The sequence below is a fragment of the Mus pahari genome, chromosome 8, assembly GCF_900095145.1.
Source record: "Mus pahari chromosome 8, PAHARI_EIJ_v1.1, whole genome shotgun sequence".
Classification (NCBI taxonomy): Eukaryota; Metazoa; Chordata; class Mammalia; order Rodentia; family Muridae; genus Mus; species Mus pahari.
The window spans coordinates 12927823-12950253 of NC_034597.1; the positions used below are offsets into that span (position 1 = coordinate 12927823).

Here is a 22431-nt window from a genome sequence, read left to right on the forward strand (position 1 = left end):
TTAAAGATGTTTTTAAGATAATAAATAAACTATTTATTTATTATTAATAATAAATTAAATTTATTAATAAACAAAAAAAGAAAATAAGATCAAATAAATTTAGTTAAAGATGTTTTTAAGATAATAAATAAACTATTCTTTTTATAAACATGCCTAAACCAATGAAAAGATGATGACTGTTTATAAAAAGCTAGGATTCCATCTGCCTCCATTTGTATTTCTGAAATTTAAATGTACTTAGTATTTTCTTGAATATTTTTGTTTTATAGGTTCCAAGTATTCTTGGTAGTGCATATATAAAATCTAATATGGAAATATATGTTTCTTCGTAGTAATGGCATGTATCAAACATATAGTGCTCACATGATAAACGTTTTTCTAGTTAAATACTGCCATTTCTGCTGTGGACTTTATATAAAGTTTATACAAGCGTTGGTATTTGACTGAATCTTGTATAATCATCTAGGATATTTACCCCCAATTTAAGGTTTTATTTAGGTATTCGTAAACATACACCCAGTTCTTCTTTTTCTCACTTAACTGTATGGAGGTGACCATTCTAATTTCATCTCCTTTTGTCTTGGTCCAGGGCTTTTTTCTCACAGTCTCCCCAGAGTCGGTATTGAAAGTGGCTCGCTATGCTGCCGAGAACAACAGGGTCTTCACTTTGAACCTGTCTGCACCATTCATTAGCCAGTTCTTCAAGGAAGCCTTGATGGACGTCATGCCTTATGTTGATATCCTCTTTGGAAATGAGACGGTAAGTTGCTTTAGAAAGACAAAACAAAATAATCTAAGGTGTTGTAGTACATTCCTTTAAACCCAGCATTCAGGAGGTAAAGGCAGGCAGACCTGTATGAGTTGAGATCCTGTCTCCAAAAAAAACCAAACCAAAACAAAAAAATCGTTTGTCTGTTTGAGAATGTGTGTATGTTTAGGAATGCATAAATATAAATTTAGGTATAATATAAATAAAAAATAAGTAAATTTTGGTAATTGAATGAGATTCACTCAATGTGAATTTCTCTAGCACTGTATTTTCTGTATTTCCTAAAGAATAACTTCTTATTAAAATTATTTTTTAAAGATTAAATCATTGGGTATTAAATTACATATAGTAATAGTAAGTCACCCTTCTTCCTCTATATTTTTTCACTTCTGCAAATATATATATGACTTACAACTATGACGACACCTAGACTTAAAAGAACAAAAACAAAAAAAAAACTTTTCTCACTTTTAAAATCTTCTGTCTGAATCTATTTAGTTAATAAATTGTGAGTAAATATTGATATTATAATCATTTTACTGAGATGATTTTGGAACTATTTGTATATCATAGTTGAAAATGTTACAATAGAATTTCACTTGAAGTGTTACAGCTTCTTCTTTTAAACAGTGATGTATTTTCTCCCATAAATCAGGGGAAACTTTAAAAAGTCCATGACATAGAACTGGGAAGCTGTGACTGAGCCTTCAAGTGATGTTAACCATATCGATGAACTTTTATGAATGTTGGAAGTTTCTGTTACACTGATCACCCTAGAATCTGCACATGTGCAGCCTGGTATGCACATGCAATAAATAAATGCAAATTTTAAAGGACTAAATTTATGTATAAAGTCACTAATCGTTGATTGATCCTAAAGAGAAGAGACTAAGGGAAGCAAAAAAGAATAATACCCACAAAGTGACTTTTATGTTTACAGAAAATGTCAATGATATCAAAATGGTCTTTACTTTAAAAAAAAACAAGTGTGTTAAGCAAAGCAACAGTCAAAAATAAAAGGTTAATTAGAATTAATCAAAAATTAAATACTTTTATGGCCAAGAATATCCAAACACACCTGTAACACATCGCCGAGGATATAGATACAGGAGGATAGCATGTCTAAGGCCAGGTTGGTACAAAGAGAGACCTTAAATAAAAAAACAAAAAGAATGGTTTTTTGCTTCAAAGAACAAGCTCCGGAATACAGACCAACACCCATACAACTGGAGGGAATAGTTATCAGTGTCCAAATATATAACTCGATGACAAGAAAATCAACAAGCCAATTTAAAAAATGCCCAAAGAATCTGGTCATGGGGATGTGTCCTGTTACTCTGGAGGTTGAAGCAGAGGATCAAACGCTGAGGCCACCCTGGGCTGTGTATAGGGAGAATGTCTTAATGCAGACATACGTATAGTTATACATTTGCATACATACATTGGTCAAAGGACTTAAGTAAACAGTTCTCAAGAAAAAACACCCACTTTACAGATGGTCAGTAAACACATGAAAAGACAGTCAACATCCCTGATCGTTAGAGAAACATAAATGAGCCTGAAATTAGACACCGCTTCATGGGTAAACCTGATGGAGAAACTGAAGTCTGTGTGTTGCTGGTTAGGATGTGAGGTTCTAAAGCTCTTATGGAAAATAGTTTAGTAAATTGACAAAAAAAATTGAACATAGAATTATTAACATAACTCAGCAATTCAACTTCTTAGTCTGTTCCAAAACTAAAAGCAAAATCTCAAGGCCTTACACACCAGTGTGTTTCAACATTATTCACAATAGCCAGTGGTCTAGGCAAAGCAATTATATTGATGTCGTTGGTTGGTTGGTTTGGTTTGGTTTGGTTTGGTTTGGTTTTTGAGACAGGGTTTCTTTGTGTCCTTGTCCGGAACTCACTCTGTAGACCAGGCTGGATTTGAACTCACAGAGATCTGCCTGCCTCTTGCTACCTAAGTACTGGGATTAAAGGTATAGGCCACCGCTCTCAGCTGCAAATCAAATTTTTAATAAGGAAAAAAATCTAATATATATATGTATATATATATATATATATATATATATATATGCAATATTATTAAACATCAAAAAAGAAACTTTCATACACATGCTTTATGAATGTCTTAAAAAATTCTGTAAAGCTTAAAAAGCCAGATGTAGCAAACAACCATTGGATTTCTCTTTAGGCATGGGAGTGCAGCTGAGGGTAGAGTGACTACTTACTACAGGAAGTTCCATAAGTTCAAACCCAACACCATAGTGGGAGGTTTAAGTAAATTCAAAACAAACAATGGAACAGTGGATCCCAATGGTACAGGGCAGGGGTGGACAGTGGTGATGGCTTCACACAACTGTGAATGTGCTTAACACTGAATTCAACACTTATAATGATAAGGCTTATCTTACACATGGTTAACAATTTTATAAAGATTGATTCTACAAACTAGTAACATTAGATTATGTCTTAGTATTGATTATTTAGTAATATTTTCATAACTAGGAGACAAATTGTAAGCTGCTACATGACTACATGTCATGTTGAACAACTTTTTCTTGTCTTTTGTTTGTGAATCCTGTTCATTTGCATTTTTTCAACAAATATTCATGTAGTAAAGCCTATTATGGCAAATCAATAACTAATAGAAGCCAAGTACCTTGTAAGATCTGTTGTGATGTGAACTATAGACTAAAGGTGGCTTCAGAGTGACCTGACGTGTAGGTATTTTATTGAACAGTCTTTAAAGGACTTCTGAAGAATGCACAGCTACGTAATGTGCTGCTCAGTGTGTGCTCTGGGCGTTAATGATACTGTTGCATGAAGCTGCATTTGCATATAATACAAAGTCAAACAGTTCAGCAACTTAATGATATCAAGTAAGTTGGATGTCAGAATCAGATGTTTTAAATGGTAATCAGCTAGAAATATCAGCTAAGATGATGTAGTTTAATAGGGATAATAAAGATGATATTGTGTTCAATTACAAAGTGCAAGTAGATTAATGTTTTACCTTTTGAACACATTGCCATTGTTCTCCTTGAATACTTTAGTAATAAGAATAAATTATCTCCGGTTCTTAAAGAAAACATTTTTGTTGTAAAAATGCACTGCCATGTAAAATGCAGTTAACAAGAAATGTGTGTGTGTGTGTGTGTATTTACATGGTTAATTTATATTTTCCCTTTTCCCTTCCTAGTGCCCCCCAATCTACTTAATATTCCATTTCCAAGAACGGTGGTAATCATCTGATATCAAGCACACTTAGGTTTTATTTGTACGTGGTTGTCCCTTTCCTTTTTCTGGAAAGGTTTGGACACTAGCCTTGATGATTTCCCAGTAGTCTCAGTTAAAAATTAAGTGCTTTAGCAAGACAGGCCTAGCAGTGCCTTGACTACAGACTGAAGCACTTCTGAGGCAGAAGCAAGGGAACTGCATGGTCTAGGCTAACCTGGAGCTTGCAGGCAAAACTTTATCTCAAGATGAGTAAATAAAGACCAGGGGCTGGAGCCATGACTCAGCCAGCACCCACAACTGTCTCTAACTCCTGTTCCAAAGGGTAAGCTACTCTCTTAGACACACACATAAAGTAAATAAATAAATAAATAAAATTTTAAAAGTAGTAAGTAAATAAAAACAACTTACCCATCAACCTTATTCCTTCACAGGCAGTAATCAGTGATCCCCATGAAACAAGTAAAAGGCATGCTTACACACTGGGTCTCTGCCATCCTAGTGCTGTGACCCTTTACAGTTCCTCATGTTGTGACCCCCAACCATAAAATGATTTTCGTTGCTACTTAATAACTGTAATTTTGCTGTTGTTATGCACTGTAATGTAAGTATCTGTGTTTTCCCAATGGTGTTGGGTGACCCCTGTGAAAGAGTCTTTTGACCTCCCGAAGGGGTCACAACCCACAGATTGAGAACCACTGATGCTGTAGCATTAAGAATTAAGCCAAGTATCCATACAGAATATTTGATCTGAGAGAACTGAGTTGGAATTTTAGGGGTTCTGAAAAAGCTAGTGTTTGTGAGTGAAGAATAGCAAAAAAGGAAGCCGTGTGTGGTGGCTCAGGCCTGCAGCCCAGCATTTGTGAGGAAAAGACAGACTTGTTTCAGACACACCAGGGTTACACAGAAAGTTCAAGCCAGCCTGGGTTACTTACTGCAACTCTTGTCTCAAAAAAAAAAAAAAAAAAAAATATATATATATATATATATATATAAGCAAAGTAAAACAATGAGGGAGAATAAACCCCTGCGTTTGAAAGTTTCAAATCTTCTAGCAGTCACTCTTCACTTCAGACTGACAGTTGAATTCATAAGCTAGTGAAAGAAGGATGTGTGCTTGTGCATCTAGCAATTGGAAGGCAGAGGCAGGAGGATCAAAAGATTGAAGCCAACCCAGAGAACATGAGTTCCTGTTTCAAAGGCAAGAAAAATGAATATTTGAAAATCATTAGATACATCCTAAGAAGAATAGGGCCACCATTGATCTCATATTCTGATGTAGACAAAGGGAGTTACTAAGTGACTTACTCTCTTTATTGTTTTGAGGTAAGAAGTACTTACCAGGAACTCCAAATGCAACTCGGTTAGTGGAATGCTGGCCTGGCTACAGCCCCAGAGACCTGTACTCCGGGTATTTGGCAGGTAGAACCAAAATGAGCAGTTCTCGTTCAGCCAGGGCTATATGACACATTCCTGCCTGGAAAGACAGACAGCATGGAAAGCAGGAAGGAGCGGAGCTGAGCATTCCAACCACATTCCAGCGTGCAGTTCACTGTTAATGTATTGGTAGTGCTGCACACCCCTTCCCGTGGTCCATTTGCAGAATTTTCCCTTCCCCTCAAGCAGAAGCTCCGTGCATAGTAAATAATAACTCCACCCATATTCTGTCTTCCCAGCCTTGGTAGCCACCTTTTTTTGTGTGTATCATCAAGAGTTTGCACATACTAAGTACCTCATACAATTAGCTTCATTTGATAATTATCTAACATCCTCAGCTTATTTCCCCTAATGTTTTCAAAGTTTGTCCATGTTATAGCATGTCTTAGAAGTATATTGTCTTCTAAAACTGAATAATCTTTCTCTTTCTCTCCCAAAATACTTCCCACCCACTCACACCAGGGTTCAGACACAAGAGTCTTTTGTGTTCTAGGCAAGATGGCTACCACTTGTCTGTCCCTCAGCCTTCCCTGGAATTCAGCATGCACCGAGACATATTCTTCTTTTCTCAATTATGATTGCTTAGTAAGCCAGTGTGATGACTGATGAGGCTGAGGCAGGAGGATTGCCAAGAGTTCAAGGCCAGCTTAGACTATCGATCCAGACCCTGCCTTTTAAAAAAAAGCAAGAAAAATAAATAAATGAATAATTAAATAAAACAAAAATCTTTGGTGAGCCCTGTTATTGTATTGTATTCTCTACTTTTAAATGAAATGCCTAAGGTCATAGGTTATATTGCCTGAAGAAGGTTTGCTTCTTCTCTAGTTATAAACTCTTTTGATATTATGTTTTGGATTAATTTTTTAACATCTTCAAAGTTTAAACATTTTCTTTAGCAGCATCATTTTTCAACTAAACTCACATGCAATTGGCTTAATAAAGGCCATTCTACATGCAGGTGATTATAAAGCATATCTATTGATGGCAGCTCATGCCAGCTGCTTTGTAGTCATTGTCTACCTGTACATGACTAAAGAACTTGATTGTTCTTGTTTTTCATTATTATTAAATTAAGAAGTTTTTGAATAGAGTCGTTTTGAAAATGGTTCTTAAGAGTAATACCTTTTAAGGTTTCCTAATCACTAGATAATTAACCTGCCAGGATTAAGTACACTCAACTTTGCCTCAGGATGCTCAGCTCTCAAATAAGGTCAATTATCTCCTGTAATGACTACTTTGTCAAGAGATACCACTTAATTCCACAGTGAAGCGTCACATCACCCATACAGTGCACTTTAAGACATTTAAGGTAGTAAAATACAGCTTGAAATTGGCCAGAAGAGCTCTGTTGAATTATTTCATACGTACTGAGAATAATATATTGCTTATTAGCCTCCCCCTTTTGTGCATAGTATTTTGAGTCTGACAAATGACTTAATTTTATAAAGATATTCTATAGCTCCGTTTCATCAAATCCTTCTCTGGTGATTTCGCTGCACTCCCATTTCTTTACAGGGAGTCTGGGGTTAAAGCTTTTGACTTCACAGAGCCGGGAAGCTGAGGTCACTTTCTCTCTGATGTAGTCATTTAACATGTGCTGCTTTTGTTGGCAAGACAGGGTTTCACTCCACAGCCTAGTTGGCCAGCCTCAGCATCCACAGTGCTAGTATTACAGGTACCACTGTTCCTTTCTCTCTTCCTCCCCCACCCTCCTTCCCTCCCTCTTGTCACTCTCTGAATGGTTTAGTAATAAATGAATTACAAATCAGTAGACAGAAGTGTGCTGTTTGCTGGTGTGGTTGTTCAGTTACTGAGAACTTGCTGAGTTGTTATTGGTGATGAGGCTGACAAGTGTTACTTGAGACATCAGAACATTTTGAAAAAAGGGAAATTGGCTTTAGGTGTTTGATCCATATCTTCTGAACCTAAATGATAGCTTTAAGCTTTTATGCAATCACCCCCACACGTCTGTCAATGCTTTGCCTACACACATCTTCATTCACAGACTGTCTTTTGGTCAGGATTTTCTGGTTCTTTGTAATAGCCCAGGCTAGCCTTGGGCTCACAGCAGTCATTCTGCCTCAGCATCAAGTCATCCTTTTGTAGACCAAGTGGGACTTTGTGAGCCTCTCCTCCTTTTTTTGTGTAATGCTGGGAATGGGCAGAGACTTCATTAACTTTTGTTTGTTTGCACTGCTAAAGTTTTAAATTTTTAAGCAGTTTCTTCAAGCCTCACTCATCTGTTTAAGTAGAATGGGAGGAGAACTCAGGCAGTAAAGCCTTGTAAGCACAAGAACTGAGCTTTATCCCCAGAACCTTGCTAACTGGCTAGTTCTACGTCTAATGAGATATCCTGTCTCAAAAAGAAAAGGTTTCCTAAAGAGCAGCAGGCAGGTTGTTGCCTGCTTCTAGGCAGACATATATGCAATCACCCCCACACGTCTGTCAATGCTTTGCCTACACACATCTTCATTCACAGACTGTCTTTTGGTCAGGATTTTCTGGTTCTCTGTAAAGATATAACTATTAAGTTTTAGAAACTCCATCAAACCAATATATATTTTATACTCAGAATAAACTGTGGAATAAACGGTTTTTCCTTTTACCAAACCACTTTCAACCTGAATATGAGGAATGGAGCTGTATATAATTAATGATGGATGGAAATCACCTTTCCAAGCCTGTTCATAGAAAGCTCTGCACTCCTCCTGAGGGGAGCCTGTGATGCAGCGAAAGTGTGTGGCCAAGAAAATGGGACCCCTTAGTGTTAGGAACTTACAGTGAATAAAAATGCAATGTCAGTTAGCACAGAACGTAGTATCATATGGGTACAGCTTAACTTCTATTTCTTTCCTCCATGCCTTTCTTTCTTTTTTTTTTTTTCAGGATTTTTATTTATTATTATATGTATGTACACTGTAGTTGTCTTTAGACACACCAGAAGAGGGCATCAGATCTCATTACAGATGGTTGTGAGCCACCATGTAGCTGCTGGGATTTGAACTCGGTATCTTTAGAAGAGCAGTCAGTACTCTTACCTGCTGAGCCATTTCTCCATCCCCTTCCACATCTTTCTAACATGTTCTTCCCATTCATGTTCCTCCTGGGGCCCTTGCTCTTGAGGCTCGTGGCAGCCTTGCAAGAACCCTTGAGTCAGAGGCACCCCACTTCCGAACCTAAGTCCAGATCAGAGTTTCTGTGCAGCTTTTCTTTGGTTTTGTTCTGTTGTTTTTGTTGTCATTGTCTAGGGATGTATTGTCAAATTAGTGTTTGGTTACTTAAATTGTTTCTTATTCCTAACTACTTTAGTTCTTAGTGCACAAAGCACTGCTGTGGTTTGGTATGAATGCAGAAGATCCAACAGAAGCATCACACCCCTCGTCCTTCACCTCCCTCTTTCCTCATCCTAAGTTCAAACCTGCTTTGTGTTGGTTCTCCCATAACCCAAACTGGCCTCAACTTCACCATGTAACTGAAGACAACCTTGATCCTTCTGCCTATACCTACCATTTTGTAGGATGCTGGGGACTGACCGTAGGACTTCATACTCCTGGGCAGGCCCTCTATCAGCTAGGCCCCAGCTCTAAGCATATTTCTAAATCTCAGTCATTTCTGGCTCATATTCATATGTTTCTTTAAACATAGTTCTTTGTTTCATAGAAAGCCGCACAGTATAGGTCTGCATTGTGCTTGGCTTTTTTTCAACAACTATGTCTTTATCCTTACACAGCATCTCTTGTTTTTTAAAACCAAATGGTTCCCCATTGTGTGAACATACTATGTGAACTCTTAAGGCAGTACCAGAATTTCACAGTAAAAGCAAGTCTTTCCTAAGCACCTGCTTACCTGTGTTTTTTATTACTAGAGGTACTTCTTCAGGGTAAATTCCTGCAAGTGGGAATAATAACTCAAAGGAACAGTACTTACACAGTTTTATAGATAGTTCCAAATTCCTCTCCAAATGATTCATGTATATATTTTCATACTTCAACAGCAATGCCTGTTTCTGATTTTTTTGTTTTTTTGTTTTTGCAATGCTGGAGATCAAAGCCAAACCCTTTCGAATGCTAGGCAAGAGGCCTGTCAGAGCTATACTCCTAGTTCTTATGTTTAAATATTTGATTATAAATTGCTTATAAAACATTGCCATCAAATAGCATTCATTAGAACAGTAAAAATGCCACTTTATGTCCAAAATATTTGTTGCTTTTATGAAAATTAAACTGAATTAAGACAAATTTTCTGTTCTTCCCAACTAATTCATTTCTATAATATGATAAAAAAATAATAATGCCAGATGTCAGGCAGCAGTGGTGGCTCACGCCTTTAATTCCAGCAGTCAGGAAGCAGAGGCAGGCGATCTCTGAATTTGAGGCCAGCCTGGTCTACAGAGTGAGTTTCAGGACAGCTAGGGCTACACAGAGAAACCTTGTCTTGAAGAAGCAATAATTTTTATTATTTATGTTTTTATAATATCACATATTTATAAATAAATAATATGCCATGTTATAATTAGCATATTATTAAATATCTTTATTAAATTTTATATTAATAAAATAATATAATTATAATTTCATATAATATATGCTATTATTATTATTACTACTACTACTACTATACCAGAGATTAAAAGTGATCATCTTTAGGGCATTCATCTCTTTTTGATTATTTTATTAAAACGTTACATAATTATGAAAAAAGTCACTATTCTGTGCTTGTTTAACATTCTGACCCCACATTTCACGTGTGGTAATTACCCCATCCTGTGCTAACCCTCTCACATGCAGTAAATACCCCTGTCCTGTGCTAACCCTCTCACGTGCAGTAAATGCCCCTGTCCTGTGCTAACCCTCTCAGCCCACCTGGCAGAAGCTCTCCTTCCCCTGGTTTAGGTCAGTTTTGAATGTGATTGCTTTGTGTGTCATTATAATGTTTATGCTGTTTTATAATTACTTTCATAATTATAATGGCTTGGTCATCTGTTTTCTGTTGCGAAGAATGTTCGCCCATACACTGACTTTCATACTTCACTATATTCCCACTATCTGAAAAGTAGTAAGGATTACTGAACATTTAAGGAGTGGAGGAATTTGTTTTCACTTTTTCAAAAGATTTTAAACCTTTGCAAATTTTAGAAAACATTTGTTTTTTACAAATATGGTATCATTTAGTTACTACTTTGTTTGCTTATTTATTTTCAAGATTTGTTTGTGTAGCCCTGGCTATCCTGGAACTGAACTCTGTAGACCATGTTGCCTCTGCCTTATCTTAAATGTATTTACAATCTTAAGATTACTTTTTTATACCAATGATTTTATGTTTTGTGTTTTGTTCTTAAAGTGGTGTGTGTGTGTGTGTGTGTGTGTGTGTGTGTGTGTACACCAAGGCATGTATGTGGAGGTTAAAGTACAACTTTTTGGGAATTGGTTCTTTTCTTTCCCCATTGGTTCCAAAGGTGGAATTCAGTTTCTCTAAATGTATTTCTGCTTTAGATTGTAATAAAACCCTGAAAATAATTTAGATACTAAAATACCAATGCTTATTTTGACTGCTTTATACATTCGATGTAACAAAATTAAGTTACATAGGCTTGGAATATTTATTCGCTATGAATTTATGCCTCGTGGATACACATTAGGTAGGCCTTTGGGTGGCGTCTTGAATTTGAGACAATCCTAAAGTAACTTCAGACTAGTGAGACCTTCTATAGGTAAAGATAAGCATCTCTGCCATTTTTGAAGATTTAAAAAAATGAACACCATACTCTCCAGACCTCTACACTGTATCATGAGGTGTTAATAATGTGTGCAAAGTAGACTTGTGGGCTTTTTTCTCCTTGGGGCCTTCCTAGCTAGACAGGTGCTCTATGACATCTCAGCACCTTGCTTTTTCTTGTTCATTAGTTATCACTGGTTTTGAATTTTGTTTCCATCCTAACTGTAGACTAGAGTTCTGACAATCACTAGTAGAGGTGACATAAAACTCTACGGGTGTGGTGGATTGAATTCGAAGGGGCCCCATAGGCTCATATATTTGAATACTTGTTCCCAAGTTGGTGGAACTGTTTGGGAAGGCTTAGGATGTGTGATCTTGCTGGAGGAGGTGTGTCACACCAGGTAGGGAGTCAAATTTCAAAAAGCACACACCATTCCCAGTTAGCTCTGGCTTTCTGTCTGGTGTTTGTTGAACCAACTGCAACTCTCAGCCACCGCTCCGGAGCCGTGCCTCCCAGCCCCTGTGCTGCTTCCCAGTGATACTCAGTGGACTCTCACCTGGGGCTGAGGCATCAAAACACATGCTTCCTTTTATAAGTTGCCTTGGTCGTGGTGTTTTTTCCTGGTAATAGACGACAGGTTTAAAAGCTCAATCCTCCATAGGTCTGCCTGTACTTAAGACTCCAACCAAACTTTGGAATCCCCCAGTCCACCTACATTTCAACTAAATTCAAGTTCAGGTATTCCCAAGATCCTCTACGTTCAGTAGAAGGAGGAATTTATTTGGGGGTTACAGTGCTCATGTTTGAAACATTTATTTACTTAAGGTGCATAATGATTTTGACCACAGTTTACTAAGATGATGGTCTGTGCCGTACACAAGGCACTCAGACATACTTGAGAATATTCACATTGCAGAGACTGCAGACGTGCCTGAGCAGACATGCTTGCTGCTCTTTCTAAGGACCTGCTCACAAACTTCCTGGAACCCACACTCCAGGGCTCTGACACCCTCTAGAAGACAGTCACTTACCTATCACAATACTTTTTAAATAGAAGTCTTCACCATAATTCATAATCCAGAGCTCAGCTCAGGTTTGGTGGGGCCAGGAAATGTTAATGATCTTAACCTCATTTCATAGCACCCTAAACTAAGCCTAGGGATTCTGGTTTTTATCAAAAGCATTTAACCAGCTCTTACCATCTCTGGTTTCAATAACTAGCATACTCTACCCCTATAGCATGAATGTAAGTTAGAAGATTTCCAAATTTACCAGTTGTTCCTATATTCAGTGGCCAGTTGTCTCTTGTTTTATTTCTTTGTTTTGCAGTGCTGAGTATCAGCTCAGGGGCTCTGGCCCAATGGATTCTTTCCATGTTTTTCCTTAGGAGGATGTTTAAATTTTCATTCGGGAATACAACTTCCTTTAGGGTTTTTATTGGCTACTTTCAAGGCCACATAGAGGCCATCTCTCCACTGTCACCCCTGCTATGTAGCTCAGGCTGGTCTAGATACATGATCCTCCTACTGAGGCCTCCCGAGTAGCACTTCTGTTCGGTCATTCTTCCCTTCAATGAGTAATTCATTTTGAGAAACAACATTCGGTTTCCGTTATTAACCTGAATAAAAATTAATATTAAATTTGCAGTGGCTTATTTGTTATTTGTAGGTATCAGTTCTCATTTGTAATAAGAGGGGTATTCTTAATTTAATAGATAAATCCAGTTTAGAGTGATAGTTTGTAGAAGAAGAATTCCCTGCATGAGGTAAAACAGGCTTCCTTTCTCTTGAGCATGGCATTAATACAGAAACTGACCCCTCTGTTCCCTGCCACCTTCCAGGAGGGAAATGTTGTCAGGAGTGAGTTGAATTTACTCCCTGGTAATGAGACTTCACATCTGGTAAGCTGGAGTCAGAGATTATCCCTCATGTTATGTGGAACTTAGAATTGGGCCACAAGGAGTACTGCAGAATAAACTAGGATAACTTAAGCTTGTTGCAGAGAGCATCCAGGTGACCACTAATAGTCAAAAAAAGATACAGTTACTAAACAACATTATCCCAGCTGAGGGGTAGAGAGTGTTATTTCTTAAACAGCAAGTGGAAGAATGGAGGTTTATAAGACTGTGCCGGTGATGTTAGGCGTGGGGATGCCTAGGTAGAGGCAAGCCCTTGCTAGAAATAGTCTCATCTCGTTCTGCTCTTGCTCTCAGACTTGCATTAACTCGGTTTTCATTTTTATCCTTAAATATGTGTAAGTGTTTTGCCTGTGTGTCATCTATCTTTGTGTCACTTGTGTTCCTGGTACCCCTGGAGGCCAGAGGATGGTTTCAGAACCCTTAGCACTAGAGTTACAGGTGGTCTGTGAGCTGCCGTGTAGCTGCGGGGATCTAACCCAGGTCCTGGGGAAGAGCAGCCAGTGCACTTTACCCCTAAGCTATGTCTCGAGCATCTTCTTTTGTTACGTGAAACTTCAAGATACCCATATGCAGCCCTGGGTGCTGGCTATGTTTCTAGAATCAGGCATGATTTCTTTCTTATTGACTAGAACAATTAGAGAACTGTTGGTTACCAACAAGGTATGCTTGATACAGTTGCACTGTTGTCTTGTTGTGTCACACTTGTCATTGTTGTTGTCCGTAGGTACCATAGCCGAGTAGGACTGTTGGTTGCTTCCTTCCCTCAGAGCTTTCATAGCATCTTCTGGCACCATGCAAGCCGATGCTCAAGGAGGAGCCAACATAACCTTGAACTTGTGACCTTCCACTGAAGCAGGGCAGGCTTACCAGAGACCACCTTAGAGAAAACTGAAGCCCCTCTTTCACTAGCTACCAGTCACCAATAAGTCATGGTCTAGAGGTGGGGCTTCATGTCCTCCTCCCTTGCTCATTGTGGGAGTTAATCTGGCTTGAGCTCACACAAGCCTCATTTATGCTCTGAGTTTATATGTGCAGCTGCTCTGCTGTCTAAAAAGCGCTTTTACCCTGTAGTCATCCACTGCTTCTGGTTCCTACGCTTTTTCCACAGCCTCTTCTGCACTGATAGCTGAGCCTTGGGAGGAGGGAATGTGATGTGGTTGTCTCACTTAAAGCTGAGCATTTCAGTCTCTTATGCTCTGCACCTTGGCCCGTTGTGGGTCTGTGCTAGTCCTTGTCTACTGCAAATAAAAACTTCCCAGAATAAAGTTGAAAGATACATTAATATATGAATATAATGGTACATCATTAGGAGTAGGTTTAATACTGTGTGTATTTAGCAGCATAATACTCGTAGGTTCTCCACTAGGCCTATGGTTTGTCTAGCCATAGATCCTTGACCCAGTAATCTTGCCGGGTATGGCTTTCCTCTTGTGGAGCAGGACTTCAATCCATATTGGTAGGGTACTCCATGATATTTTGGGTCATTGTGGTGCTGGTATATCTTCCCAGGCCAGCCATTATTGTAGTTGCAGGGTACCCAGATGGGTAAGATAGATGATTTACCTCCTCTAGTATCATGCATAGCGCCTTTCAGCACTTTGAAACCTACTCAGCGGGGATGAAGCTTCCAGATCAGTTCCAAGCCACATATTTCCATGTTATGTGACTCAAATACATGGTGTCTTCAGCTATAAGGTCTCATCATCAGGTTCTGTAGGATGGCCAATAACATTGACAATAACCTCTAGTAATGTGTGTAGCCAACAACTCCCAAAGGAATAACCCATTCCTGGCACTGTGCTTTTTATTTCTTAGCCTGTAATGTGTTGCAGGTGTACTGTCACTCTGTCATTGCCCATCTCTATTTTAACTCTTTTAAGTATATATGTGTACATATGTGTAAATTAGGAAGCTTCTGTAGCAGCAGTTTTCCATTTGACTTGTTTTGGAAAGTCTTCTGTTATTTATCTATCTGTATTCCTTTCTCTTCCCTGATCTCCCCTTCCTTGGAAGTCCATTCTCCCCAAACCCCTGGGGCCCTTTCTAATTTTCTGACCTCCCTAGATATTCTAGGTGAAACAAACATGCTATCTGAAGATTCACAGCTAACTTCTACAAGAGAAAGGAAACATGTTTGCCTTTCTGGTCTGGGTCACACCACTCAGAATGATTGTTTCTGGCTGCGTCCATTTACCTGAGAAAGGCTGAGTAACATTCCATTGTGTCCATTGCCACATTTTCAGGATCTACTCATTAACTGATGCACATCTAAGCTGTTTCCATTTCCAGCATTTGTGAATAGAGCAGCAATGAACACTGATGAGCAGGTGGGGTGTGAAGTAGGCTCTACAGTAGGATCTAGAGTCCTCTAGGTATACACTCAAAAGTGGTCTAGCTGGATCATGGATAGATCTATTTCTAGCTCTTTAAGGACTTTGCACACTGATTTTCCTAGTGTTCTCCCACCATCAGTAACTGCCCCTTTTTCCTACAACCACACCAGCATGCTTCATGGTTTGGTTTGGTTTGGCTTGTCTAGCCCATTCCAACTCAAGTAAAGTGAAATCTCAGAGTAGTTTTAATTTGCATTTTTGATGGTTGAGGATATTAAACTTTTAAAACAGTGTTTCTCAGCCATTTGTATTTCATCTGTTGAGAATGCTCTGGTTAGTTCCATGCCTTGTTTTTTAATTGGTTGCCTTTCTTACTGTTTTCTGTGCATGTTGTTTTGTTCTTGTTCTTTGTATATTCTGGGTACCCTCTGATGGATGTGTGGAGAGCAAAGGGTTTTGTGTGTTCTGTAGGCTGCCTCCTCACTCAGATGATGGTGTCCTTTGCTGTTCAGGAGCTTCATCATTTCACAGCATCCCTTTCATCAGTTGCTGGTCTTAATGCCAGCTCTGTAAGGGTCCTGGTCAAAAAATTCTTTCCTGTGCCAGTGAGTTAGTATTCTCTTCTGTCAGCTTATGGGCATCATAGCTTCTGTTGTAGTCCTCTATTCTTCTATGTGCAGATCTCTAGTTTGACCAGCACCATCTGTTGAAGCTGTTGTCCAGTGTGCATTGTTGGCTGTGGGTGTGTGGGCACCTGTGTGGGTCCTAGTTCAGATGCATCAATCAGTGAGTCCATGGTTATGTGTGGCAATGTTTTTAATGTTTCAGTCTTTTCAAGTCTTCTGTTGCGGAACAGTTTACTGTTTCTGTGTTTCAGTTTTACACATAACAGCTGGGTAAGAAAATCTTTGTAAATAGATCGTCATTGTAATTCTAATATTTGAATCCTTCTACCAAGTATTTAAATGCTTAAAACAGAGCAACAAAACAAAAATCCTACAGAAGAGGATAATTAAATGTTAATCTCTATGATTCTAAATATAATTAAAATGGAAATTTGGAAAAGTGGGAAATTGCTGGATAATGAGGTTACCAGATTCAGTAAACAGAAGTACAGGCATCCCTTTACATTTGAATTCCAGATAGGACACAAAATATCTGAGATATGCTTGTACAAAAACATTGTTTCCTATCTGAAATTCAGACTTAACTTCACATCTTGTGTGATGAATGGGTGTGCTGGGAGTGTTATGGTAAAAGTGATGGCAAGAGTAAAGAAGGCCCATGTTCACACAGAGTGGCTGGAACGTCCCCGAAGATGCAAGAAGGGGGACCTATGTGAAACACACACTACAGAATCAGACTGTCACAGGCCTTCAGATAAAAGCCATTTCCTATAGAAGCCTTACAACCTGAATCAACCCCTGGAGCCCAGAGCTGTCCTCTGACCTTCACCCTTAAGATCGCCTCCTCCCATCTCCCTCCCATGGTCTTCCTCTCTTTCTAGTTCATGACCCATGCACACATGCACACCCAGACAAGCACAAGTATATTTAAATCTAGATTCCTCATGTAAGAGAAAGTATTCAGTATTTCATATTCTGAGTCTGGTCTACCTGTCAGTTCATATGTTGTTGGACATTTTTTGATCCATTTCTTAGCTGCTGTGAATAGTACAGCAAGATTCATGTGTGTATCTCTGAGATATAACTTTGAACCCTGTGGATATGTACCAAGGGTTCTATAGCAGTGGCATCTGGTAGTGCTGGTTTGATTATGAGCAACCCCACAGTGGCTTCCCTTGCACCTTCCCACCACATTTCTCGTCTGTTGTCTTGAGTGGGCATTGTAGCAGCAATGAGATGGACTCTCAAGGTAGTTTCAATTCTCACTTCCCTGATGACTAAGGATTTTGGATACTTTCTCAGAGTTTTATTGGCTGTTTGTATTCTTTGTTGTTGTTCTGACACAGGGTCTCCGGTACCCCAGATTGACTTCAAACTGATCATTAACTTGTTAGGTAAGAAGGATGATTTTGAACTCCTGATTTCCCCCCTGCTGCTGCACATACTACCGCACCTTAATTGATCAGCCTATCTACTGACTCAATGACTGGGAGTGGGGATGGAATATTTAGGGCTTTTTTTTCCCCAGTTCTTTATATTTTTTTAGTATCTAGATATGAATTCCTTGATGTATAGCTGAAAGGTGGTTTGTTTTTGTTTTCTGGTTTGGGGTTTTTTGTTTGTTTGCTTATTTTCTGATCTATAGGCTGTTTCCTCTCTCTCTGGTAATTATTTATTTTGCTATGTGGCAGAATTTTAAGGTTTTTTTTTTAATCACAATTATTGAGAGAGAGAGAGAGAGAGAGAGAGAGAGAGAGAGAGAGAGAGAGAGATTGTGTGTGTGTGTGTGTGTGTGTGTGTGTGTGTGTGTTTCTGTATGTGTGTATGTTTGTGTTATGTGTATACCATGCCGTGTGTTTCGAGGCCAGAGGTCAATTTGTTGAACTCAGTTCTTTCCTTGTACCATGTAGGTCCCAGAGTCTGAGTTTAGGTCATCAGACTTGGCATCAAGTGCCTTTATCCACTGATCCTTCTCATTCTCCCAGAAGCATTTTGATTTCATGTAATCCCACTTGTAGGTTCCTAAAATTATTTTCTATGCTTTGGAACCTTTGTCAGACATTCCCTGTCTACACCTATATGTTCAAGTATTTTACCTCTACCAGTTTCCGAGTTTCAGCTCTTGTATTGGGTCTTTGATCCGTGTATAATACTTTCTGTGCTGGGGGAGTCTTTGAGCATCTTGAAGTTACGATGCCTCATTTGCATTTCCAGATGTACGGCAATTTTATGGTGAAGATAGACACACAGCATTCTGCAGCCAGGCGACCCTGATAATCGTTGCCTTAGAGTAACTGAAATCAGAGCAATCACTTCTGACTCTCCCACAGTGTCCTTGCTTTACTCTTCCTGGGAAGGTGCAGAGGGACACTTACCAAGGACAGGGCACTGACAGATCAAAGCAGTGATTCCATACAGGTGCAGGTTGGTGAGCCAACGTGGGTATTGGGAGTACTCAGCAAAGGCTGGGTGACTGAGGCAGCTGTGGTATGAAGAACTCCACCTCAGCACTTGTGCATCTCGCAGTCCCCATGCTAGTCAGCCTTCCCCTCCAGTACACACTAGCACCCGAAGTGCTAGCCTGCCGCTGAATGAAGCCGAAGAAGAGTCTGTCGAGCCTCTAAGGACCCTTCTCTCCTCCTGCTTTGAGGCGATGTTAATAGGGCCCAGTCTCCTAGGAGGGATCTCCTATGGGTGATCACAGCTGCTCTGATTTAAGACAGCAATTGTCATGCTGTTCCCAGGGGACACTTCTTCTATAAATAGGCAGGCACTGCTTAGCTACGTTTTGTTCAGTAGTAGTCCTCTGAGACTAGAGGGAAAGTGACAGTCCTTATCATCTGGTGACTGCACAGCCATCATAGTGGAACACATTGTTCACTTGTTTATGAAGATGCTCGTGTAAATAAACCGACCAGGCATTCAAAAGTACAGCAGTTTTCCTGCGACTAGTCCATATCTTGATGATTATGTCATCACTGACTTATGTATTTGCTGTACTGTACTTTAGCAATGACTTTAAAACTGTGCATCTGCTTATTTAAATGTTTATTATAATACCTGAATGTGTTATGCAGCAGCAGTTTTATTTATCTTATATTTACTGCATCTCTCTTTTTTTCTTCTTTTGTGGTGCTGGGGATTAAACCCAGGGCCTTTTGCATGCTAGCCAAGCACTTTCCCTCTGAGCTGCATCCTCAGCTTCTTACTGTCTGTTGATTGCATCGAGTGATTGGCCTGTACCTTCAGGTTTGTGTAAGTACACTCTGTGATGTCCACACCATGCCAGCATCACCTCAGGATGCATTTCTCAGACCATACCCCATCAGTGAGCTATGCATGATGCAGTTCCAGCAGTCCCATCCACACCATCCCGAATGTTCCGCTGTAGTTGTCATGTCATTGTCCCCTGCCTGTTTTAATGCAGTAGCTTCCTAATGCCTTGCCTTTTTCATTGTCTTAGGGGGTAGGGGGTTCCAGACAGGGTTTCTCTGTGCAGCCCTGACTGTCTAGAACTCACTCTGCAGACCAGGCTGGCCTCGAGCTCACAGAGTGTTGGGATTAAAGCTGTACACCACCACCACCTTTTTTATTTTTTTTATGTAGACTTCCTTAGATAGGAAGTGTATATATGTAGAAATGTGTTTGGATATAAAGGATAGGCTTTGGTAAGGAACAAAGTAGAGGAAATCAAAACCTGTCTGATCAGGTTCTCCTGGTGTCTGCATGCAAAGATCAGGATCCTCTACGAAGCTGGGGTTCTGTAATCTGTCAATTTTTTTTATGGCTAAACCTGACAGAAGCAGACAATATTAGCCTACTTTGAGGAAGGAGTTCTGAGCCACAGACCAAAAAGCAAAGTGGAGATAATAGCATCTCACATAGACCCATACATGGAATCACTTTATACCAGGAAGGAGTACTGCCCACGTCAATTGGACATTCATATGGGAAAACTTCACCCTTACCTTACACAGTGTACAAAAGTTGCTTCTATATGAATTTTATATCAGTATGAAGCAATAAACTCTTGCAACATCATGGGAAAATATCAGTATTGTTGTTAGGCACCAAAAGAAGGCTATTAACAGAAAATATTAACAAAAAAAAAAGTCCTTAGTTTTAGTTTTCTTATTAACAATCAAGAAAACTTGATTTATTTTTTTTAATTTTATTGTTATTATATGTTTGTGTGCATGCGCAAACAGACATGCACATCCTGGCACATGTGTAGAGGTCAGAGGACAACTACTGAGAATCAGTTCTCTCCACCATGTGAGCTCCAGAGATGAAACTCAGGTCACCAGGCTTACACAGCAAGCACCGTTACGGGCTGAGCCACCCCATCAGCCCCTAAAATTAAAGCCTTCTTTTCATCAACAGGCATCTTTATGGAAGTAAAAAAGATAAGGAAAAAAGTTGGGATTAAGGGTTATGTGGCATTCTAGGCTGTGTAAAGAAATATGGCTATACATAATTTTTCTCGTACACCATAACCAATACTAAACAGAGATCCCTACGTTTAAACTACAGGCAGAAACGTTTTCAGATCATATTCATTCTGATTTAATGCCATTTACTCTGTAAATGTACATACTTTAGAGTAACTGATTCATGCATAAAACATGTGCATATTTCCACGTTCACTTACTGGATAGAAGGCCTTGTTTTTCCCCAGCTGATCCTCCTAAACCCCACTTAACTGTGAAATGCATCACGTATCTGTTAAGTAAATCATGAACAGGTACTCTCACTTGTACATGGGAGTCCATCATGACCACAGCCAACTCTTTACATGGGTGCTGGAAATGGAACTGAGGTCATAAGGTCACAGCAGGCACTTCACCACCTGGCTCCCCAGGGAAGTAAAGATTTGAAAGTTAGGTAGCAGCAGTGGACAAACAATCGTTTTCTTGGCCCCCATAATCACTGTTTAGTTGAGATTTGAAAGCTTTTTGTTTCTTTGATTTTTTTTATGTTGTGATTTTGCTTTTAGAAAGGAGTCCATTAAATCCCAAGATTTCACATACTTGTCACAGTTAAAATAGTACAGTAAGAGCAAAAGGGACTTGACTGTAAACAGGAACCAAGTACCTTTAGGGGGTCATGGAAGTCTGCTAAGATTGTGGTGAAGTTTGGACAGTGCTCACACAAAAACTGTACACTGGAAGGTGAATCTTTTATATACAAGTACAGTTGTTTTGTTTGCTAAAGACACTATTAAGGTAATGATCAGCCAGCCACAAAACAATAAAAACATGGCTGGGCAGTGGTGGTCCAAGCCTTTAATCCCAGCACCTGGAAGTCAGAGGCAGGTGGATCTTTGTGAGTTCAAGGCCAGCCTGGACTACAGAGTAAGTCCCAGGACAGGCAGAGCTACATAGAGAAATCCTTTCCCCCGCCCCCCAAAAAATATATATATATATAAACAAAAACATGCATTCACAAAAAGACCCCAACTAGATTTACAACTGGAAACAGTGTTCATGACCATGATAGTTTTTCTGGATATTTTGGGGTGTATAATAATACTACTAAGTAGGAATAGTGATATATGCCTGTGGTCCAAGCATTGGGAAAACTGACTCATGGTATTGGGAATTTGAAGTTATCCTGTGCTACATAGTGAGGTCTAGGCCAGCCAGAGCTGCATAGCAAGACCTTGTAACCAAAACACTAAACAAAACAAAACAAAACAAAAAGTCCATTACTAAACAATAAAAGATCAGCTCCTGGGACTGGAGAGATGGCTTAACAGTTAAGAGTTTATACTGTCCGTATAGAGGAACATGCCAGGACTATAGCCACCTATAACTCCAGTTCCAGGAGGCTCCGCACCCTCTTCTGGCCTCTTTGGGCACCGGTACTCATACGTACATACCTACACACCTAGACACATATTTTCATAATTTTTAAAATAAAAATTTTAAATGTACTTTAAAAGAACTCCTACGACCCCAGCTATATAGGTTAAACTCAGGAGTTCTGGCTTGAACAAGAAGAGTCAGACATAAGCAACTGTTTGTACGCCGCTTTGGGGGAGGGGCACTGAGACAATTTCAGTGCTCACAGCAGTCCTCCCCCATCGGTCTCTCTGGTGCTGGGGTTACAGGTGAGAGCCACCATGCCTGCCCTAACAACATTTAAAAAGAAAAGCAATCTGCGAACAGGAAGCAGAAAATAAAGACGCTTCTATCTGAGTATAAGAATTGATTCTAAAAAGAAAATATGAGGACTTTTGAAAGATATTAGATACAGTTTTTTAAGATACATAATGCTGTCATTTCCAAGCCAATTGAGCATTCCTAATTGTCTTTTTTCTCTTCTTTTTTTTTTCTCTTAAATTTAGTTTGATTGATTGATTTGATTTGAGAGTTGTTTGTTTGTCCCAGG

The 22431-nt window shown here is 39.2% G+C and overlaps 1 protein-coding gene across 2 annotated transcripts in view; it reads left to right on the forward strand.

Moving 5' to 3' along the window:
- Adk (adenosine kinase) overlaps positions 1–22431 on the forward strand; it is a 396625-nt gene that overhangs the window by 268759 nt on the left and 105435 nt on the right. For both annotated transcript variants that reach the window (XM_021203140.2, XM_029541565.1), the window contains exon 7: positions 590–760. In XM_021203140.2, the coding sequence (XP_021058799.1) occupies positions 590–760 (171 nt within the window). The remainder of the gene's footprint in view (positions 1–589; positions 761–22431) is intronic.